This window comes from Mercenaria mercenaria, chromosome 6 (assembly GCF_021730395.1).
Source record: "Mercenaria mercenaria strain notata chromosome 6, MADL_Memer_1, whole genome shotgun sequence".
NCBI lineage: Eukaryota > Metazoa > Mollusca > Bivalvia > Venerida > Veneridae > Mercenaria > Mercenaria mercenaria.
In genome coordinates, this window is record NC_069366.1 from 87,019,656 (window position 1) to 87,035,339 (window position 15,684).

Consider the following 15,684-nt stretch of genomic DNA (forward strand, 5'->3'; position numbering starts at 1 on the left):
GAAACCTTTGACCTTCAGTTGTGACCTTGACCTTGAGTTGACATGGCTGACTCATGAGTTCTTGATGAGGTGATCATTTGACCCATGTTTGATGAAAATCCTTCAAGGGGTTAAGGAGATACAGAGTGGACACCAAATGGAAGGCTCAAACCTTCGACCCTTAGTTGTGACCTTGACCTTGAGCTGGCATGGTTGACTCATAATTTCTGCACATCGTTCTGATGAGGTAATCATTTGACCCAAGTTTTATAAAATTCCTTCAAGGGGTTTAGGATATAGAGCGGACACGAAATGGAAGGCTCAAACCTTTGACCTTCAGTTGGGACCTTGACCTTGAGCCGCCATGGCTGACTCATAAGTTCTGCACATCGCCTTGATGAGGTGATCGTTTGACCCAAGTTTGATGAAAATCCTTCAAGGGGTTTAGGAGATATAGAGCGGACACAAAATGGAAGGCTCAAACCTTTGACCCTAAGTTGTGACCTTGACCTTGAGCCGGCATGACTGACTCATGGGTTCTGCACATCGCCTTGATGAGGTGATCATTTGACCCAAGTTTTATAAAATTCCTTCAAGGGGTTTAAGAGATACAGAGCGGACACAAAATGGAAGGCTCAAACCTTTGACCTTGAGTTGTGACCTTGACCTTGAGCCGGCATGGCTGACTCATGGGTTCTGCACATCGTCTTGATAAGGTGATCATTTGACCAAAGTTTTATAAAATTCCTTCAAGGGGTTTAGGAGATACAGAGCGGACACAAAATGGCAGGCTCAAACCTTTGACCTTGTGACCTTGACCTTGAACCGACAAGTCCGACTCATGATTTCTGCAAATCGTCTTGATGAGGTGATCATTTGACCCAAGTTTCATGAAAATCCTTCAAGGGGTTTAGGAGATATGGACCGGACACGATTTTGTTACGGATGGAAGGACGGAAAGACGGAAGGACGGACGGAAGGACGGACGCAGACCATTCCTATAATCCCTCCGCCACGGCGGGGGATTAATAAACATATGGAAGCGTTATTGGATAGCAAAATTTAAAATCTGGAGGAACCAAGTCACCTATCTAATACAACACTACTTAAAACAAATAGACATACAACCATATTTCTTATTCTTAAACAATAATAAATGCCCCAATTTTTGACTAGGGGAAACAGCCAATAATGCCGATTATTGCATTAGAAATAATCCAATGTATTTGTTTATCATTTTGTGCAGTTTGTTGTTGTTGTAACTTCCGTTAGTTATTTGTGGATACATTCGGTAATGTACGTTCTTTTTATGTATATGGATGACTTTCATGCTGTATGTTATACTTATACTTCCTTTTGGTCATCCGGGTTTTGGTCCGTGGGCCAAGGCCAAAAAATTTGAAAGTCGTAACCCAGAAATTAGGCAAAGGTTGAGCTATACCATGATGTTATACTATCATTCAGGAAACTTTTAAGGGTGGATGTCGGTCTGAGCGACATGTCAGTAAAATTTAATGACGATTTTAAAAACGTTGGTGTCTAATAAATACGATTTAGCATTGCATAGGGATATCGCCGATTTGGATGGTAAAAGAGACATTTATGCGACATTTCTTATAACAAATCTTATCTTTTAATGTCTGAAATAATCAATAATTTACTTTTGTTGTCAAAGAATGCTACGATATGTATTATATACTGAATAAAATGTAAAAAGTAGGGGTTGATGTACCCCACCCACCACATTAGTACATATATTTATGCGGGAAATCTTTAGAACTTTTAATCCTTTATAAAGGAACAGAATCCTAATGTTTACAGTAATGAAAATGAAATGAATGAATAATTAACTAAAATTTCAGACAACTTTACACTTTAATATCAGTTGGCTAAACCTATGGTTTATGTTTTATTTCTGGGCGAATTGCATACTGACAGACCTATTCTTTGCTAGTGCAGTAAAAATGATGAAAGTATTGCAAAAACTAAAACGACCGCAAACGTTTTATGGAAGTTCCCTATGGAGAACATCAAAATGGAAGCAGATCCAGCAATATAAGTCTTTATTCAAGATGACAGCTATTTCAAATTAATCCAAAATTATTATACATATGTGTTAATGCAACAAAAGTTTTTATATTTTGATGACTTTAGTTCTCTTCTAGCTTAGGTCTTCTTAGTAGTCATTTTGTACGTAGTTATTAAATCACCCAAAATTTATGTTTGTTAAACTACCAACAAATTAGGTTATTTAGTTACGCAGACTATACAAATTTAGACGGCCACCACTTTCCAAATTTCCAAATAACTGCTTTAAATTTGATCACACATGCACATATGAAAGAGGCGTAGCTCTTTAAAAGTCAAAACTATAACACGAATCACTTGATATTGATTGAAACATGTTACAGAGGATTTTACCGCTCACAAAATGACCACCTGAAATCGGCTACATGTACAAATATTGATGAGCTACTACTGTTTTGATATTCAGTATTATAAAACAAACCAAATAAGTTTCCAAGGATTGAAGTTTGGTTATCCAGATCAATCTAATAAAGATACTGTCCTGTCATTTTCAAACTGGTCGCCAAAAGTAAGTTTGCAAACATACATATGGATAAGATTTAAGTAATCATTGCTGTAATAGAAGTTAAAATAATTTCAATTGAAAACTACGTTACCAATATGAACTACTTCTATTGTTTTAATCAAGATTGCGCCTTTTTCAAAATGCGTACCATAAAAGACATAACAGTAATATGATTTAAATACTGCTTTTATTTCTTTTAAATCTAAACATGTTACTCTCAATTTTCATTCAAAGGATTTTGAATGTAGTTAAAATGTAATATTGATTTGTATCAGAATGGCTGCCTGATAGATGTTACATATACAGTGTATCCTAGTGGAATAATGAGAAATGGAGAATGGAACATATCATGAAATTGTCACTTTCTTCTGAGGTAGTGAAAAAGATCATTGTACAAACACATGTCTTTTTAAACATTTTAAAGGATTTATAATGTTCAATTGAAAACTACGTTACCAATATGAACTACTTCTATTGTTTTAATCAAGATGGCGCCATTTTCAAAATGCGTCCCATAAAAGACATAATAGTAATATGATTTAAATACTGCTTTTATTTCTTTTAAAACTAAACATGTTACTCTCAATTTTCATTCAAAGGATTTTGAATGTAGCTAAAATGTAATATTAATTTGCATCAGAATGGCTGCCTGATAGATGTTACATATACAGTGTATCCTAGAAATGAGCTTATACAGTTCTAAACCTATCAAAGCAATTTAAGATGCATATATATTGATGTACCTTTAGGTTGTGCTTGAAAGTTTTATCTGTTTTGTTTGAAATAGAAATAGTCAGAGATATCATACATCATTCAACAAAATCCTTTCAATGCGTATTCCTCTGAAATAGTGCCAAACTGTTATGAATATATCTGTAGTCATGCATTTGCTTGATATAATGAACAGGTAGTACAGAGCTTCGCAGCTATAAATTGAGCAAGTCCTGGAATCAAAAAGTCGTGTATCGTATCTGTTTTTTTTATTTGGTTGTATGAGCAATAATTATTTGTATTGTTGTAATTGATATTTAAAGTAACGTATGTTTCAATCCATTTTAGGATGTAGCTTAATGATTTTACTACGGAATAAAGCACTTAACTAAAAAGAGTTTTTACAGATATGTCATGAAGATATCAAATTACCACTGGCGTTTTCCAAGCAAATAGTACAGACTCTGTAAGTATGTACATATGCATTTATACGTGTATGAACTTATTCTGATACTGATACCGAAAAGTGACTTCCACGCAACCTCTCATATCAAAATTTAGAGCATATTTCTGTCATATGGTGTACACTGGTGTTATAATTGTCCTCTTGTGTAGTTCTGAAACATACGTTACCGAAATTAGATTAAGGTAGTTACTAGACTTAATGGTTGAAACACAGTTACATACCAAGGTAATCTAAATGTAACAGATGAAATACACCAATTTTTGAACGAACTAGTTTCTTTGTATTTGTTAATAGTTTTGAAAATAGAATATTGAATTTTAGTAAGAACGCAGAACTGACAATAATGATACCACAATCAGGATATGAACAAGGAGTCTTATCTATGTTTCCGTTAAGGGAATGTAATATGAATTCGTAGTTCAGTAATTCCGTCCCACATTTTAAGTGATATTTGAAAATCATCATGGTCAGAAACAGAACTATTTTAAAAAGCATGTTTTACAAAAAGTGTCATTTGTTTCACTACATGTACCCATGTTGTACTGTATATGTAAGATGCTCCATAAGTTCAAAATGTGCCGTGAATATCAAAACAACGCATTAAAATATAAAATCCTCTGTCTTGAAACCGCCTAAGTCCATCGAAACCCCAAAACTATAATAGCTTTAATGTTACTTAATGTAGCTTTAATATAACTTAATGTTCTATGTAATCTTGGTAACGTATGTTTCATAATATATTATTCATTTCATCTTTGTAATGCTGTAAAAACTGACTGAGTTGGTGCTTTGCGATGCCAGTAAGCATGGTTTATGTATTAGCCTAGAATAATTATATACGAAATATAAAATTGAATAGGTGACCTTTAAAACCTAGGTAGGAGAGGTGGTCTAGTGGATAAGGTGCCGGCCGCTCAATCCAGTGGTTCTGGTTTCGAGCCTCACTAGGATCACGACCATGACCTCTCATATGGCACCAGTATTGGTTTCTCCAGGAAGCGGACTCAAAGAGTGGTTTCAAAAGGCTTGAAGCTTTCATTACAATCGAGCTATAACAAATAAGTATAAACTAAAACCTAGGTAACGTACATTTGATTCTTAGATACCCTCACGTTCTGTATTTATTTTGAATGAAAGACAAAAATATTCAGACTGCGTACAAACTGTAACCAAGTCTATTGTTAATTATCAATATGCTATCTTTTGAAGCAGAATCCATAAAATGCTATTAAATCTATGCTATCTTTACAGTGATGCTGAAAGAGGCACCGTTGTTTTACTGTAGTTTGTCGACATCCTATAATTGAGAATAGTTACAGGGTTAAGTCCAACAAAATTATAACGGTCATGTGTGCATAGTTTATTTTAATTAAAAGCATACAAATGCAATTGCTGGGGTATTTTCAATGTTGCTAATTCTTCAAGGTGGAAAATTTGAGTGGCGGCTGTTACGTATGTTACATTTTAAATTATCTTTATCAAATAAAGGTTAAAATTATACATGTAAGCTTACTTTGACATCTAAAATAGAAAGAAAATTATTGGTACCCAAAACCTTCTGAATGAGACACAAATAGGCTTGATTTATTGAGAAACAGCATGTGATTTATATGTATTACATTTGCATGCACGTTGTCTATAACCTAAAGTGATTGCAATATTTTATATTTTCTCATGAAAATATATAAAATTGTGAATCTTAACACAATTATTTGATGATGTCTTATTAAAAAATATAGTAATTTTGATAATTTTATGAGTTATTTAAAATGGCAAAAATGTAGCTCGGGTGGGTGGGGTATTTTGACCCCTAAATTTTGGTAGAAATCGTCAAAATTTGGAAAACTTTGTTATAGTGAAGCTTTAATTGATTTAGAACAGTTACATAAGCAAAACTCTAATATCTGAAAGTCAGTATTGAAACAATCTGTTAAGAATTCGTGTGTAGCCAACAATACTTTCAAAGAGAGAGAATTCCGCATTTTTCATACACAAGGTTTACTAAAATGTGTATAATTTTTATTTGACATACGGTAGAAAGCGACATCCGGTCTTAAACAATCCCGGAATGAATGTATTAATGGCTGAAGTGGATGAACCTTTGCCTAATTTCTGGGTTACGAAATCGAAAAACTAGAGGACTTTCAGAAACTGGCCCACAGACCATTTTTTCAACAAGCAGGCTTTTGAAATTTAAAATCTAATAATGGTTTTTCCCTTACGTTTTTAGTTTTCTTTTTAAATTCAAACTGGTGGTACAATTTCTGATTTTGTTTCCTTTGTAACTTGCCTTAACCATGCCTCCAAAACACAAATCTAATGCGAACAAAGAGAAAAATAGATGACTTGGAATTTTCACTGCCGGAAACAGAGTTCGCACCCCGTCAAGCAGGTTAGGTTATCGACTTTGAGACAATTAATGCTGCCTCTCAAATAAACCCTCTCGATTTAATTGAGGATAAAAATAATGTAACTTCAGATAAAGCACCATCTGTTATTAATGAAGGGTGTGGTGGTAGTGGTTCCTCATCTGGTCTGGACGGAACACGTTGTTCTAGTGATGAAGTTTTTGGTCATGTGCCCTTATCACTCTGGGAAAAAATTTAGAAAGGGGAATACGTTAATTTGGCACATTTATTAAAGTCGGAACTTGAAAATTTTTGTGGTGGGGGGTAGTTTGTGTTTATCTAACGAAGAAGCCATCGAGACCAGACCCTGTGAGTGCTGCTCTAAGGTTCAGAACATTGACAATTGGACGGATGCATTTATCATATACATGGCAATTTATATAATTGCTCATGACGAAGATGCCACTGGCATTTTTAAGTACATGTATAACATCAGGGAGGCAGCTCATAATCAGAAAGGTTTTGTCTAGCGGGCCTAAGACGAGCAGTTTAGATTATGTCAGGAAATTCGTAAGTCATCATGAGAGGTGATCAACACTGACTTATGGTGGCGTTGCACATTGTCAGATAATGTATCAGTAGGTAATAGCAATGTAATGCCTTCGACTCAGAGAACTGCCACTGGTGCAAATAGACATACAACCATATTTCTTATTCTTAAACAATAATAAATGCCCCAATTTTTGACAAGGGGGAAACAGCCAATATTTAGTTGATACAAAAAACAGCAAAACAAATCACTGCCTCTGCCAAAACGACAACCTTTGACAGATTACTGGGCCATTATGAAAACACATGAAACACAAACTACAGTGTCAATTTAAATAAATGCAAATTTCTGTTCTTTGATATTTCATATCAAACTTTAAAATTTTGACACATACATCTGGAGGCATGTCCATCTAAAACCATTCTTCTATCTAACTTTACACATTCGAAACTATTTGTAACTGTTATTTACAAATTAATACTCTTTCCTCAATAATCATACATAAATTTTTGGCAACAGATCTATATTAGATTACAGCTTAACTCTGTTCGCTCGAACTCGACGGGACTTGCAAAATTTGTTCAAGTTATTGGTAGTTCCAGCCATTGTAAAGAATACATTATATTGGTATTTTGCTGGGACCTGACAATGAGTTTAAGCGAAGGATGGTGTACAAATATCCGAGTTCGAGTGAATGAAGTTTAATTGTATTTCAACAATTTTATTCTGGTGTCTCTATCATTAAGTGTCTTGTGATCCTAATAGATTCTGTTTCACCATTTCTATGAACCCATCGGACGATTTTGTGTGTAGTTCCGTATATCCTTCTTTATACTGTGACACGTGCGGCCCCCAGTCTGATGCTGGTTGTAACAGGTGAACAATCCGCTGAAATATTTTTACAGAATATTATGCATCATAATATGGTAATACAGTGAAAATCAATTTCTGCCATTCCAATGCACAACATAAAATCTTATATAACTGCTTATGTAAGACAGAGATTTCCGAAATCCTCGGGTGGGTTAGAATGGAAAAACAAAGTGTTAGAGAGACTTTTTATCTATGCTGTCCAGAGGGTTTTGAAAACATCTGTCTTCCTCAGGCAGACATGTTTAAAATCAATATTCTTGTCTTAGCTGCTTATATATGACTGCAGCATTTTCAAAGATACTGTAAAATAAAACGAGCTGTCGGAGGACAGCAACGCTCAGCTATTCAACAGCCTTGTCAGTTGAATGGAAATAAAAGTTGAAAAAGGGAAATAATTTTGTAAAACTGCAAAACAGGGTTATGGAACCTGTAAAATGCATATCAGTTCATGACAATGGTGAAGTTTCAATCCATTCCCATTAGTGGGTACTGAGATACCTGCTTACATACAAAAACTTAACCAAAAACAGCTAAGTCGAAAAAGGGGCATAATTTTGTAAAAATGCAAAGTAGAGTTATGAAACCTGTGCAGTGCATGTCAGATTATGACAGTGAACAAGTGTGTGATGTTTCAATCCATACCCATTAGTGGGTACTGAGATACCAGCTTACATATAAAACCTTAACCAAAAATTTCTAAGTTGAAAAAGGGGCATAATGGAACATGTGCAGTGCAAGTCAGTTTATCACAGTGAATAAGAGTGTTAAGTTTCAATCCATTCCCATAAGTAGTACTGAGATACCAGCTTACATACAAAAACTTAACCAAATCAGGACGCCGATGCAGATGCCGACGCATGAGTGAGTCCAATAGCTCTACCTATTCTTTGAATAGTCAAGCTAAAAAATCACACATAAAATGTGATGTCAGTATGTGCACTGTAGCTTGTCTTTTTCCTAGGGAAAAGGAAAGGTGATTTCTTCCCTGATAATCTTGTCTTTACACACAAAGTAGGCAAGAAACAAAAATCTCAATCATTTTCCCTTTAATTTTTGAAATTACTGAAAGAGCAATATTGTAAAAGCATCAGATTTTGTTTGTGATGTGTTTAATGTCACAGACACAATTATAGGTCATATAGCCAATTCATAGCTGTTGATGATGGAGAAAGACCCAAGGTGCCATTGATTCTTGGCATTATTTCATGACAGGCAAGCACCTGGGTAGAACTCTGACCTCCCAAGCTGGAAGGTTTCCTGGAACAAAAGAATTCTACAACCCAATTAAATTCTAAACCCAAAGTGCTGAGTCAGCAACCTTAATCACTCAGCCACAGAGGTCCCTAAAACCATCAGAAGTCCTACAGATTCCATTAAACTTTTTCAAACAGAAGAACTGCTAAAAACTGCTTATTACCTTGGCTCTGAGGAAGATTAATTTTACCTCTTTTTTGTGATTATATTTTTGTAATATTCTTCGGACCAAGCCAGTGCTGAAGAAAGGAAAACTGACAAAAAGACTAACATATTTAACCTACCTGTTTTATGGATCCTTCAGCATGCCAGATTTGATATATCATGACTATAGGTAATGGAATGACTGGTACAAATGCTAGTATATTCCCACAAACTTTGGCAAAAACTGGATACTCATAACCGTCATATGCTGGCGGTTCATACTGGTAACACATCACCAGGAATGTCACCTAGTATACATATAGAAGAGTTATATGACATAACTATTATACGCTAGCGGTCCATACTGGTAACACATCACCAGGAATGTCACCTAGTATATACAGTCGACATCGTACTTGCGACCACCTTTATTAAGCGATTTTTGTATTAAACGACCAGTCAAAATCCCTCCCGAACGTTTTCAGTATATAAATTCATTCCATTAAACGACCTTTTTATTAAACGACTAGCGACCACATTAATGTAGTCCTGACAGGTAAAATATTGGACAAAAGTATCTATTAAGTGGCCGGGTACCAAAATTCTACCGGGCATTTATTCATCTGTGTAATTAGCGAGTATGTTTTTCACGTGACTGAATGCAATTAACCTTTGCATCAGTCAAACTGACAAACAATCTAGCCATAATTTTCATGGTTTGTTGACTTGAAAAAGTGTTCACAGTGCTAAAACAGATTTTGAAGCCATACATGTATGTTCATAATAAATACAGTTACATTAACAGTTAAAAATAACTTTCCTTTTCATCTGACTGAAATTCATTAAGAGACCATTCCATTAAGAGACCACTTCTTAGCAGTCCCTTTGGTGGTCTCTTAATACAATGTCGACTGTATATAGAAGAGTTATATAACATAACTATTATACGCTAATGGTCCATACTGGTGACACATCACCAGGAATGTCACATAGCATACATTACATATAGAAAAGGTATATAATATAACCATTATACACTGGTGGTCTATACTGGATACATATCACCTAGTGTCAGCTAGCATACATATACTTGACTGTTTTTCTAATTCCACACCTGGACTTCTTGCTTTTTATCTCTGTTAAATTTTGACAGATTTCAAAGAAATTCGGACATAGCTTTATATGATTATTCAATCAAGTCAACAAGTTGATAATCAAGTCAAAATGGAACATCTGCAATATGATGTGGGGTCAAAAAGAACATATACATCATGAACATAGAAAATAATCCCAATAAAAAGTTTGATAGCCATAGGCTCTAAGAGAATGATAAACAAGAGCTGTCTCCGTAGGATGACACATGCCCCCGATGGCACTTTGAATGAATAGTTATGACCGATGTTAGAATTTAGGACCTTTGGCCTACGGAGCTGGGTCTTGCGCGCGACACATTGTCTTACTGTGTCACACATTCATGCATAGTTATTTTAAAATCCATGCATGAATGACAAAGATATGGACCGGACATGCCCATCAATGCACTATCATGAAAAATGATCTTTAACGTCTAAGTGTGACCTGGACCTTTGAGCTACGGACCTGGGTCTTGCGCGCGACACGTCGTCTTACTGTGGTACACATTCATGCCAAGTTATTTGAAAATCCATCCATCGATGACAAAGATATGGACCAGACACGCCCATCAATGCACTGTCCTTTAACATCTAAGTGTGACCTTGACCTTTGAGCTATGGACCTGGGTCTTGCGCACTGCACGTCGTCTTACTGTGGTACACATTCATGCCAAGTTATTTGAAAATCCATCAATCGATGACAAAGATATGGACCGGACACGCCCATCAATGAACTATCCTTTAACGTCTAAGTGTGACCTTGACCTTTGAGCTATGGACCTGGGTCTTGCGCAATGCATGTCGTCTTACTGTGGTACACATTCATGCCAAGTTATTTGAAAATCCATCCATCGATGACAAAGATATGGACCGGACACGCACATCAATGCACTATCCTTTAACGTCTAAGTGTGACCTTGACCTTTGAGCTACGGACCTGGGTCTTGCGCACTGCAAGTCGTCTTACTGTGGTACACATTCATGCCAAGTTATTTGAAAATCCATCCATCGATGACAAAGATATGGACCGGACACGAAAATTGCGGACAGACCGACAGACGGTTCAAAAACTATATGCCTCCCTTTGGGGGCATAAAAATCCTGTTGAACTTTTCAAGTTGAGTACTTCTATTGATGTTTTAAATACATTAACATTATTTAGATCACACAGTATCCTTACATCTTTGTAAGGGTAGGAAAAGAAAAAGAGTCCCTTCCAAATAATATTCCAGGCAGTAACCTGCACCAGGACAGAATCACTGACCTACTCTAGCTAGCTTCTGTTTTCAAATTGGCATTTAAAATCCCAAGTGAATAAAAGTCCATGTCCTTTACCACTTGGTGGTGGAGGCAACTCAACTTAAATGTTTATATATCATGTATCAAAAGTACATCTCACTCACCAGTAAAATGGCTGGGGTTACACAACACCAACATATCCTAATGAACAGTGGTGGAGGCTGTCCTATCATTAACTGAACATCTTTACAAAACCTTCCAGCACCTAAGAAGGAAAAAAATGTACAATTTACATCATAATTATATTAAACTTTAACAAGATCAATAATTCTTTACATTCCTACATGTACTTCAAGAAAACTGGGAAACTTGATTTATTAGATCTTGAACCATAATTATACATTGCGATTACATTTTAAGTTCAATCACAAATTGGAGGACTCTTCAAATGTTTGAGAGGCAGGTTTGGAGCAGTCCTAGAATACTACCTTGTCACTGGTCAATATCTATTCTATCTTGCAAACCAATCCCTATTTCAAATAAATTTGTTGGGTTAACATCGCACCGACACTATTATAGGTCATATGGCAACTTTCCTGCTTTGATGGTGGAGGAAGACCCCAGGTGCCCCTCCATGCATTATTTCATCACGAGCGGGCATCTTGGTAGAACCACCGACCTTCCGTAAGCCAGCTGGGTGGTTTCCTCACATGAAGAATTCAATGCCCTGAGAGAGGCTATTTCAAATAAAAATCATTAATATTCTTTGGGGAGAAATTGCTGTTATGATCAAAAGCATGAAAAATTATTGTGGACTAAATTAAACAATTTCACATTTTAGCCTAAAAAACCTGATTTTACACTACCATACTAAATCTTCAGCAGGCCATAAACATATTTATAACTAATTTCTTCCCATAAAATAATCCATTTTGTGATTAATAGAACTGAAAGTATTTACAAAATTTTGTCTACCTACCGTACACCCAACCTATGAGAAAACACTCTAAAAATGAAATTATCAGGACACAGAATGCTGCAAAATACCAGTCCACCAGTTGATATAGGTATATACCGCACTGCAAAATAATATACAGGCAATGATTAAAATAGACTGTTCAGTAAACAGGCCATGTTAAACTTCAGCAACAAAAACATACATGTATGTGGGAGCCAGACAAAGCCCTTCTTGCTAGTTTTGATGGCAGTGGACAATATACAGCTTTAAATTTTAACAGGTAGGACAAAACCACTCCCACTGGTATTTCAAGTCCTGCTGAAATTTCAAGGCAGACAAAACCCCTCCTGTCTAAATTTTAAGGCAAACAAAATCCCATCTATTGTGCTGTAAAAATGCTCATAAAATACAAAATATATTATAACAAATGTCAATATTCTCTTTATATAGTAGTTATTTTTTGTTTTACAAATGACAAAAGAACCTGTTTAAATATTCAATATAGTCTACAAGGCCACTCAAAATTAATAAAAAAAAGCAAATTCGATGAATTGGTATCCCGCGCCGAAAGGGTTTGTGGTGAGAATTGGCAAAAAAATATGAATGCTTTTTTTTTGGTTTTTGGTTTGGGTGGGGGGCAGCAGGGGTGACCGGGTGAGGGTACAAAACATCACATGTTGATTATAAATATTGATGGAAAATCAAAAATGAAAAAAAAAAAAAAAAAAATGGATGGGGTGGGGGGATGCATGAGCGGGGTGGTGGGCATGACTCAGCGGGGTGGAGGAGTGGGGCGGGAAAACAGTACAACTTTGCATGTTGATAAATATTCATGGAAGGTCTGCAAAATAAATAATAAAAAGGAATGAATTTGTGTGTGTGTGTGTGTGGGGGGGGGGGGGGGGGGGGGGGGGGGGGGGGGGGGGGGAGTGGACCAAGGCAAGGTGGTGACCAGGTATAGGTAAACAACTTCACATTTTTATAAATTCTACCAGCTTGTTACTGAGAAATGGCTGCGGACAAACATTTTTCATTAAATCAAGGCCAATAACTCTAAAGGACATTGACTAATAAAAAAAAAATACTTGCCGGGCATCATTGCAGTATGTTGGTTCATCTTTATTTCAAGTTTCATGAAATTCTACCTGCTAGTTACTGAGAAATAGCTGCAGACAGACATTTTTGGGCATTTTTCATTAAATCAAGGGCAATAACTCTAAGGGAAATTGACCAATCCAAAAAAAAACTTGACAGGCATCATCGCAGTATGTTGGTTCATGTTTATTTTAAGTGTTATGAAATTCTACCTGCTAGTTACTGAGAAATGGCTGCGGACGGACGGATGCACGGACAACGCCATTTCAATACCCCCCTCCCGATTTCATAGGCGGGGGATAATTAAGTATTACTTACGTTCATTTTATGTTTTAACATCAAATTCACCACAATTCAGCTTGGTATCACCTATAGTGTCCCTCAAGGGTCTATTTTAGGTACCCTCTTTATTTTTCATTTATGTTAATGATATGTCAGCTGTTGTTAGAAACAAGCTCTTATTGTATTATTCTAGTATTTTGGTCAAAGGTAGAAATATATCTCACATAGTATGTATGCTTCCAGGGAACTAGTACTTGTCAGTGAATGGTTGGTTGACAATAAGCTTTTCCTGTACCTTGGAGGACTGGATAAATACTCTTTGGTTCTAAACCTAAACTAAGGTCACAGTCAAGCTTTAATAGTTCTTGTAATGGCCAGAGCATTCAGTCAACCACTTCAGTCACACATCTGGATGCAACTCTGCACCAAACATTCTCATGTGAGTCAGTGGCTTGGTCAGACATTAAGAAGGCTAACAACAGATTATTGTTTCTGTAAAGAAAAAGTCAGTTTTTGACCATGCACTCCAGAACACTTTTAGTCATGTCCCTCATTCAGTGTCATTATGACTAGGCTTGCTCCTTTCGGTACCTAAGTCTGACTCAGAATTTGAAACAGACTACTCAGAGTAAACTTACTGATTTTGTTCAGAACCTGTACAGCAGGTCTCACTGTGCCACAGATCACATTAAATACTTTAACTGGTTAAAAGTCGCAAAAAGAGTAGACTAGATTTTAACATCAAAGCAGGTACTGCTACAGACTATCTGGGAGAGCATTTCAATCCACTAACTGTAGTTCATAATCATTTATTTTTTCTTCAGTTAAAACGGTTGCTATGCACTTCCCAAAGTAAACACTTTTGGCAAGGTCATTCTTTATACAGGTGTATACCTGGCCAGCAATAAGAAAAAGCAAAAAACCTTGGTCAGTTTAAGACTGCCATCAAAACCTATTTGCCAAAATAACTACCTACCCATATACCCATCAACATACATGTTTCAATTCAAAGTATAAATCTGTTATAATATAATAATATATAATAATAATTGTATGCATTGCCTGTGATGAGACTTTAATATAGATGACAACATGAACATTATAATTAAAATGTGTGTGTAAAAGAAAATCAGTTGTTTTGATATACAGTCGACATTGTATTAAGAGACCACCCAAGGGACTGCTTAGAAGTGGTCTCTTAATGGAATGGTCTCTTAATGAATTTCAGTCAGATGAAAAGGAAAGTTATTTTTAACTGTTAATGTAACTGTATTTATTATGAACATACATGTATGGTTTCAAAATCTGTTTTAACATCGTAAACATTTTTCCAAGTCCAAAAACCATGAAAATTATGGCTAGATTGTTTGTCAGTTTGACTGATACAAAGTTTAATTGCATGCAGTCACGTGCAAAACGCACTCGCTAATTAAACAGACGAAGAAATGCCCGGTAGAATTTTGGTATCCGGTCGCTAAATAGATACTTTTGTCGAATATTTTACCTGTTGGGACTACATTAATGTGGTCGCTAGTCGCTTAATAGAAAAGTCGTTTAATGGAATGAATTTATATACTGCAAACATTCGGGAGGGATTTTGACTGGTTGTTTAATACAAAAATCGATTAAAAGAGGTGGTCGCAAGTACGATGTCGACTGTATCATTTCAACTCCATGTATAATTGTATGTGTTGCATGTGATGCCGCTTTAATACAGGTTAAAATATAAACTATATAATTAAAATGTATGTAAAAGCATTAGTCATTTCGATATATTTCACTTCTTCACACAACATTTTAATAGCCATAATTACAATGAAAGATGAAACCAACCATGTAACAAGTAAAAATGTAAAAATGTTCTTCTCTTTTTGTTTCTTGTGAGAAAAAATAGTATTTACAACAGCAAATCATACTATGTGGTTACATCCAATTTTACGGTCTCATAACATTTGAAAATTGCAGTGTAGGAGTTCTTTTTCCCACAAGGAAATTTAGATGGGAGATGTTTTGTTTGCTTTGACATTTCAACAGGAGTTTTGTCCACCCTGAAAATTTA

The 15,684-nt window shown here is 35.7% G+C and overlaps 1 protein-coding gene across 1 annotated transcript in view; it reads right to left on the minus strand.

Moving 5' to 3' along the window:
• Positions 1-5,380: 5,380 nt before the first annotated feature.
• The window catches only part of LOC123548295 (sodium- and chloride-dependent glycine transporter 1-like), a 77,882-nt gene continuing 67,578 nt past the window's right edge, over positions 5,381-15,684 (minus strand). The window contains exons 11-14 of the mRNA XM_045335442.2: positions 12,270-12,369; positions 11,455-11,555; positions 9,059-9,226; positions 5,381-7,535 (exon numbers count right to left, since the gene is read on the minus strand). Of these exons, the coding sequence (XP_045191377.2) occupies positions 7,389-7,535; positions 9,059-9,226; positions 11,455-11,555; positions 12,270-12,369 (516 nt within the window). The 3' untranslated portion in view covers positions 5,381-7,388. The remainder of the gene's footprint in view (positions 7,536-9,058; positions 9,227-11,454; positions 11,556-12,269; positions 12,370-15,684) is intronic.